This window comes from Mesitornis unicolor, unplaced genomic scaffold (assembly GCF_000695765.1).
Source record: "Mesitornis unicolor isolate BGI_N332 unplaced genomic scaffold, ASM69576v1 scaffold2032, whole genome shotgun sequence".
Lineage (NCBI taxonomy): Eukaryota > Metazoa > Chordata > Aves > Mesitornithiformes > Mesitornithidae > Mesitornis > Mesitornis unicolor.
Window position 1 is genome coordinate 25569 of NW_010169675.1, and position 9124 is coordinate 34692.

Genomic DNA, 9124 nt, shown 5'->3' on the forward strand with positions numbered 1-9124 from the left:
TGAGATAGGCTTAAAGACACATTGAATTTATAGATACAGATAAACCTACCACCACTGTCAGCTTATCCTCTCAATCTTTTATCAGGTGCCACAACAAATTTAGACATGTAGAAAAATTCACTGACAAAACATCAAAGGCTACTTCATTGTGCTTTTCACTTCACAAATAACAGTGTCTTGCTTATACAGCTTTACTCTTTCTCAGCCTTCAAATCACTGGGCATCAGGGTGGCTTTTCATAAACAGCAAGTTTTTGAACTCTAAAAAAATTCTGCTTCATATAAAAAGATAATGCTTTTATAAATAAGCAGATCATGATGTTGCACTCAGGTTGTTAAGAGTCAACCATGAAAATATAAAAGTTCTAGTTTTGAACCACTGCTGTTCCCTGAATCACACACAGGTGCTAGAAAGTCTAAAAAAGACACTTTTTGATCTTTAATATTATACCTAATTTCTTCTTTGGAAGATTCCAGTCATGCATATAATGGAATAATCTCAAAAAACACATATGGATGTTCCAGACCTTATACATTGGTATACCAATAAAATACCAATAGCAATCGGAGTGTGGGCAAGAAAAGCTAAAAAGTCTCTTACTGGTCTCAGACAGAAATGGGTCCATATGCTGATGCCGAGTGTCATTTCTTGCATTAGATTTACAAACACAAAATATCTAAACCAGGGCATTTTTCTATGAAAAGCAGCTACTTTCTAACCTTCTCTCCCCATAGAGAATTCAAATTCACTTTTGAGTACCTAGATTCCAGTGACTTCCAGAGACACTGAGGCAACTAATATATCTACTTAAAACTGGGTACTTTTCCATACTAGTAAGTAGGAATAAATTCTTGTCTTCCACCTGCCTAATAAAGTCCCAGTTTAAGTGTTTCATTTTCTCCACTTCACTGTTTTCCCCAAATTAAGCATAAGCTGATGATTCAAACCTACAGAATCAGCTATACCATCAGTATGACACCTATACAAGGTGTTTCTCAATATTTGCTCTTCCTTCTTAATTTTTTATCACACGAGTTCTTGTTGTGAGCCGGTTTATATATTGCTCAGTCTACAACCACACTGACAAAAAGGTGTTCAGCAACACCTTTTCAAATATCTTACATGAGCACATACAACTAAAAAGTACATCAGAAGTATTTAAATAAACAGCGTAATTTAAAACAAAACCTAAACATTTCAAATCATGAGACTGACTGTTGAAATCAACAGAACTAATGCCACTAAAATAAACTTTTTGATCAGCAAGGAGGTTGGGGGGAGGAGACATACAGAGACTAATGCTTTTGCTCTAACACATATAGCCCCAGAAAGTAACTTTTTTTCCCAACATCAACACAGTTCCAGGCATCAGAAATCCCTGAGCTCCTTCTAACATTGGCAGGTGATCCCAGGTAGTTCCATCAGGCTCCTAGACTACTACTGGGGCTCCTAGAGCAAAAGCCAGATGGCAAAAGTAATGAAGATAAAAGACCAACATCCTTACTTCACTGAGATGAACGGTGGAATGAATGGTGAAACCAACCAACAAATCTAATTTATATCCTACTGTGGTGTCTGGGGATAGGGAATTTTATGTATGACCACAAAAGCATATGAGTTTATGAGATGAAACTAAGAAATATAAATGCTAGAAAATTAAAATCAGCAAAATGAGGAAAGTACATTTAAAAAAAATGAAAAAAGGCCCTGTTTTTATCTTTGAAAGCAATAAGGTACATGTGACCCAGTTACAGCAATTTTTAATTTTTTTTCCCTAAATTAGTGGAGATATGTCATTAATATTTCTTCCTTTTCTGTTTATACACAAGCACGTAGAGTAATCACACTTAACTGAAAAATATCTCATGTAAACTAGAATAATCTCTGTGCTTTTGTGAAAATATCTTCATAGGCAAAGAATCAAAGCATATCATTTAACCATAAATATTCTATGTATATGTAACCAAACCACATTTCAGTGTATCTAATGGAGGCAAAAAATATGTATGCCAAAGCTTCAAGGATTATCCATTTTCCTTATTTGCGTAGCACAACCAACTTCAGCCCTTACTGATGCAACCAGCATGGGCAGAGAACCAGGCACTCTGAAATCCATCTTGCTCTCAACTGCGGTGTCCAGACACACAGGTCTAAACCAAAACTACAGTAAATCCAGTGCACACGATGCATGAAACCCAGGTACAATCACTTCAACAAACTCAACCTGATAAATCACTGTCCCAAACAACAGGAGTTTGAAATAGGCAAGAACCTACCATATGATCATATCCATTCCTCTACTAAGACAGAATAGCTGCTGTGGGGCAAAACATTACTCTCACAACCTGAAGCAGAGCATTTGTGTATATTTGCTCCAGCATTTCAAATATTTCCACTGTTGAAAACAGCCAGCCAATAGGATTTACTTCATAAACCTGCATTCTGCAGAATAAGCCTCTCTGAATACTCAAATTATAATGTGATTAATTAAACAGTGATTAACTTCCTGGGACGCACCTCTGTTTCTAAGCATTCTAGCACTTAAGGACATTTCTGCTTTAACTGTATTTTGAAATCTCCATAGCACTGGGGAGCCCAACCAAGGGTCCCTTTCTGTGAAGCTCCCCTCTTTCATAACACTTGTCAGCAGATGTAGTTCATCCTGTACAGATTAAAAATTCAGTTCTCTTTCACACTAGACGGGGTTTTGCCCTGTGCAATCAGACTGAACAGAGGGCTGGGTACATGCATTTTGACACTGCTGCTTGCCAGTATGTGATATGCTGATGGGCATCAGAAAACAGTTAAACAGTTTAAAAAAGGAAATCTGTTGCAAGGTGTAGTGACTAGAAAAGATGGCTAGAAATTATGGTCTGGAGTTGAAGGCAACTACAAAGACAACAAATATCCATGGCTTTGTTAGAGCTAAAGTCATGACACAAAGGGTCTCCAGAGCTTAAAAGAATGGAGAAAAACAAAAACAAAACATAAAACACACACACAAAAAAAGAAAAAACCCACCAAAAACCCATGAAAATATGAAGATTAAATTAGATCCTGATAAGCCAATTTTCTCCGTATGCTTTTTTTTTTTCCTCCAATAAGTCATCTCTCTAGCAAATAACTAGACCTTTCCTGAGTAAAATCATCCTTGGGGGGAGGCAGCGGAAGTATCTGGGCCAGCAGCAATCTCTGTGATTTCAGCGTATTCTGCAACTGTAATTTCCTTCATGTAATGAACAGGATAGAAAAAAGCAAAGCATTTTCAGCAACTGGACAAGCTGTTGTATAGGTTTATGGTAAAAGTGGATACACCACCACAATTTTTTCATGCCTTTAACATCTCAGAAAGGTATTTTCAATGTTTACCCCTTCCTTATTTGGTTACCTCCCTCTAAAACCACATAATTACCACAACTATGAACTTACTAATGTAATGAAACTGCATTCTTCATATTTCTAACTGGCTCCCTCAATAAGGATACTGGCATTTTATCAATGTCCAGGTGACAGTTGATGTAGTACATACAACATGACCAAGCTTCTTTCTGTCACCTCAAGGGACTTCTACATGGAAGAAACAAGCTAATGGCCATTAATAAAGAGAAGCACTATCAAAGTGCATCACAGACTGTGAGATATGGACCTGGGTTTACTGCTGGGTGGCTTGTTTGGCTCTTTCAGTGGTGGTATTTTTATTTACTGCTGGGTTTTATCCAGAATGTGACAGATGATGCCACATCTTTGCATGTTCTTGTGTGCCTGGAGCAAAAGGAGTTGGTCAAATGCTGTCCCCAAAGACAATGCATTCACATCACATCAGGTCAACCCGCAGCAGATGTCTGAGGGCAAAATAGAAACAGTCCCTATCTTTCTACAGCCTTTACTTTTGCAGCTCTGTCTCAAGTGTATCCCTGCTTCCCATCAGGCTAAAATACATGGAATGAACTGCTCCGCCAAGGGATTGAGCAGAAAGCATTCACATTCTCAAACTGTCTTGTCAGAACCTGGCAAATTTCAAGAGTAAGCTGTGTTTGGCAGCCTTAAATTTCATAAAACTGCAGTCCAAATCATTAGCTTCATCATATGGACCAGCTACATAGTGGCGTCTGAAAATTCAGAATAAAGCCTTTAAGCCAACTAGCACAGACACTTTTATCTCTGAAGGTTAGGCAGGAAGAAATATTCACACATGCTCCATGACATTCATTTTTACATACCCTAGCCCTCGTCTACACAGGAAATGTACAAGACAGAAAATTAAACGCCCAAACCAAACAGAATTAGTCTCTTGCCCATCTCTGCTGAAACCTGCCAGGCCCTCAGTCATCTGCCTTCTACAGCCTTCACTTCTTTTTCATAAACACCATCCCTTCCACAACCCTATGCTGATATTTTGCAGAGATGCGGAAATAACTTCTGTCCAAAAATACAGAATCAAACATGGAATGGAACAGGACCAGCTCTAAACCCAGGAAGTCTGCAATTGAGCTAGGTCTGAAATTCCCTGTGCGACCAAACATCATCCCTACCCCAACTCGAATCGCAGTCTAGACTGTAGACTGACTATGGACGCAGCCACTCAAAAATGTGGATAAACATACTTGAGCAATTAGTGTCAGGCTTCAATCCATCGCTCAAGCTCCAGCAGCATTACACAACCAACCTGGCCCTGCAGCCTGCATTTTCACACTAATCCTAACCCCTAAATCCTTACCCATAGAAAATTCACACAAAGACACCCAAAATTTCAGCATTTCTCTTTCAAAACATTCACTCCCTGCATACAGCTTACCACAAAGGGCATGTCAGTATTCAAAATTAAACACAGCTTTACAGCACCTATTTTGTGGATTGTTTAGCCATGCTTGCTGTTGACATCTGCCAAACCCACAGAGGATGAGGATTATTGATAGATTTAAATTCCCTAATCTGAATTTTTGGACAGCCAAGTCCTTAAATCTGCTTTCTTGGATAGCTTTTGGATTTGTCTGAAAAAGGGGGTTTGTGCTTGATACAAATACTAGCAGAAATCAAACCCCAAAGAACCAGCATTCTCAACACTCCCATATCTTTCCTTTGTTAAGTTTCAAGAAACCTCCAGTTTGGAGGTTTCAGAATGGCAAATCTGGATTTCTTTACTCTTCTTATAGGAGGAACTGTAGTATGACCCAAGAAATCATCCTTAGAGGAATAAGGCCCAAGAAATATTTTCTGCCCTCCCCATTATGAAACAAAACAAAAACTTTAAAAATCTGTAGCAAACTAATGTTTTTGCAGTGGAAGCAGAGTAGTCCATAATCTGTTCCAATAACTTTTAAGTGGAACACCTCAGGAGACGACAGGTAAACTAGAATATCATTAGTTTATTCTTTCAGTGATCTTGAGGGGTAAATGTAACATTAAAGGAAACAAAAACAAACTCTAACAAAAACACCCTTGAGTAAACCGGTATCTTGCTACTTTATCTTAATGGTATTAAGCTTCATGTTGTAAATATTTAGCATGTATATAAAAAACTCCTACTACACCTTCTATGCTTTTCGATATGTTCTGTCTCCACAGTAGAAGGACACATTAGGTCGAAGAACACACACTAGTGATAAACCTCTCTGCTTCCCGAGTAGAAACATGATTAAAGTAGGCCTTTTTACCTTCAGCATATCAAATAGCTTACAAATTTAAAACGCACAGGTTCACAGGTAAAGAAGTATTTCAAATACATTTTTGCAAAAAACCATTTTTTTTTAGAGATCATCTTAGTTCTGACCTTGAAGAACAGACATGAAAATCAAAATCTGACTTAAGAATTAGGTTCAAAAAGGAACTGCGTACTTTTAGTCAGTGGTTTTAAGTAATTTACAATTAGATGGATATAGTTAATGCCATGAGCTACACCCTGGGTAATATTTTGAATTTATTTAGCCATTGTGTTTACAAATGAACCTCACACTCCAATTTCCACTATATACTTTATGCTATAAATCTTAAGACATTATTGAATTGTCCTTGAGTTACTGTATTGTACATGGTTAACATTTCATTCACTTATCGATTGGTTTAATAGAATTAATTTTAAACAATATATTTTCCCTGAAGTGGTTACTTAGATTCTCAACAATAATTGCTTTTTGTAAGCATTTTCTCAAGTTCTTTAATAATTTTTGCAATATTCAATTATTGATTACATAACTCAACACAAAAACACTTGGCAGGCATCCTCCAAATTGACCTTACTACACGATATTTATTTAAGCAATTACAAGATCAGCTAAACTTTGTCCAGTGTTCATTACAGAATTATTTTACTAAATCTAAAGATTGTGACATAACATCACCTTTTGTTCCAACTAGAGCTGTATAGAAAATAGATTTTCTTTTGCCTTGAAAGAATATCTTTGTTACTGATTCAACTGAGAATCAGTCGGCAGTTTCTGATTATAAAATTAACCTGTCTGGAAACACAGGGCAGTACTGGAAATACAGCTGATCCAGGATTTTGTAATAGATTGGTTTTCTACCATTCATCCTCTGAATTACAGTACTGCCACGCATTCCCTATACCAGTAACTGCACCACTTACCTCTAGAAATCTAAACCAGTCAAGTTTCTTTTTCAAACGTCTTAAGATTAAAATATGGTATAATACAAGCCACGAATGTTTCTGGCATACTACCTGAAACCCATTTTGACTGTTCTGAAATAATTTATTTCTGTGATGCAGAACCAAGCTGCTTGGCTAGCACTCTCGTCACAGGTCTTAATTCATGGGAAGAACAGTCCAGTCCTGTGTGAATTTACTGATGAATTTGATCCTTTTGAGTCACAAGTCAAACCTTTTGCACCTTTTCCAGCAGAATCAATATCAGCCTGACTACACAATAATTATCTGTATTATTTTAAAGCTTTTGAGTTTGTATGAATCAGGAGAGCTATGCTGTAATTTGGTATGCAACGTAAGTGAAAAAAGAGCCTTGGTTTTCATTTTTCTTCTGCAAAACTGCATCTCCTGTACTCAACTAATTTTATTCTAAGATGTTGAACTCCTACAAAAAGTAAAATTACACACATGAAACAGCCTTGTTTCTGCAACATCATCCCACAAACACGATTACTCAGTTGGCCTTTGTGCTAGCACAAGTTTCTGTCTCCCACCTCACCCTACATGTTTTTCCTTAATCAACCATAAAAGAAACAGTTAGTGAAAACAAGAGTCCTGCCCAAAGGTGCCAGCAGTACCATACCAGTGTGCAGCTTTCTAAAGGTACACCAAGGACCAGCTCCAGAGGGAGATCTGGCACCGATTATCTGTATTCAGCCACCTGACCGCTTGCAATGTATTTTCATAAACATGTTCCTATGTTTAACGCAAACAATACAACCCAGCTTAGTAAGTCCTTGAAGCAATTATCAGCTTTGTTTTTTCTTTTCATAGGGGTATTTGGATTTGCACATACTTTGATGTAGTACTTCTGAAATAAAACTTACACCACCGTCCCAGAAATAATTACTCTTGTGTGAATTATTACCATCTTCTACACAGTTTAAACACACTCCCTGGATTTTCAAGAAAGATGTAGGGAAGTGAGTATGGATTGCAAGTTTTCTACTGATTTTTCTCATTTGAGTCTCTAGTTTAAACATCATATACAGTTTCCAGCCAAGATCTATAAATCTCTTAAAACAAACTGTCAGAGTAAGATTTATGAAAACTCCCTCTTCCCTGGTGTTCTCTAACCCAATTAAAAATTCCACATTGACTGTTTTGGTTTTTTTTTTCAGAATACCACCAGTCTAAAATACTGTCATAAACAAACAGCAGTGAGCCACAGATCGTTCGTTAGGAATCAGTAGAGAATATTTATCTAAGTGAACCAAGATGAAATGGAATATAATTCCTTGTTTAATTTTGACAGGAAAAAAATGTATCATTTCTGTTTTGCTTCTTAAAGGATATAAAGCTTGTTTAAAAGTATCCACAAAATGCCTCAGGGCAGAACTGACACTGCCAGAGTTTCTCTTATGCTCAGGATGTATGTCACAACAAATTATATTTAGTTTAACCATCATAAATATTTATTTACCTATGGTGTAAAGACGCAAGTTGGGCTTCATAAATTTTTGTTTAATTTGCCAGACATGCTAAGACATCTCTGTTTGGCTTACCCTTCAAGTGGTTTTTTGTCAGGAATGACACACTTGATTCAAATTACATGTATTCTGCTTACACATTCATGAACTACTCTATTAAGCTTTAATAACAGCTCTCACATTAAATGATCACTATTATAAAGGTCTTACCTCAAAAATTTCAAAGCCATAGATGTCCAGCACTCCCATCACCTTCTTTCTCACTTTTGTTTGTGCCTTTAAAAAAAAATAAACACTGAGTCACTCATCTGTACATTTCATACTTGGGAATCAGGAAAACTAACATTTCTCATAAGTAGGCTGTCAAATTCTGTAAACTAAAATGTTAAGTATGGTTTCCCAAAATACACTTAACACGACTAATTTCATAAGCTTAAAAATGGAGCAGACAGCAATTTGTTGAGCTCTGATACAGTTATTCATTTGTACCATGTGTAACACTGTACAACCATGAAAAAATTAAATTGGTAAATACAGTTTTACTGTCCACTTTAATTTAAAGGATTTCTATTGATTTTTTTTACAGGCACAAAACAACAATACCTTAATGCTCTCATTGATTCTGGTAACAAGCCAAGAAAACAGTCGACTGTATAAATTCTTTGCCAGAGCATCACGGGCATAATAAGCCTAAAAAGAAGAAGGAAGAAAAATGTTACAAATGCTGGGCTAACTTTTATGTTACTTCCATATCTTAAAGGTGCCATGAACAGAGTGAGAATGGCTCAGGCAGCACTCTGCCTAAACAGACACCAGAGCCAGACCAGGGGTGCCAGGACACTTTGGCAGCACCAGTGGTTTGCTGGTGCAACCCTCTGCCTTCCTGACCACAGGCTGGCTGGAACAGCAGCCACAATCAGGGCACTTGAACTCCCTTCCTGCTCATCCGGATATCCTCTAAAGACTCAGATCCCCCATCCTAATCCTAAACAAAGGGACTTGAGCAGCTGCAGTTAGGGAAAGGACATTCCTG

The 9124-nt window shown here is 37.3% G+C and overlaps 1 protein-coding gene across 1 annotated transcript in view; it reads right to left on the reverse strand.

Annotated features, from left to right (window-relative positions):
• Nucleotides 1–9124, reverse strand: part of MYO1B (myosin IB) — a gene marked incomplete at its 3' end in the record, with an annotated part of 86562 nt that overhangs the window by 22609 nt on the left and 54829 nt on the right. Inside the window, exons 11-12 of the mRNA XM_010179409.1 lie at nucleotides 8695–8781; nucleotides 8302–8367 (exon numbers count right to left, since the gene is read on the reverse strand). Of these exons, the coding sequence (XP_010177711.1) occupies nucleotides 8302–8367; nucleotides 8695–8781 (153 nt within the window). The remainder of the gene's footprint in view (nucleotides 1–8301; nucleotides 8368–8694; nucleotides 8782–9124) is intronic.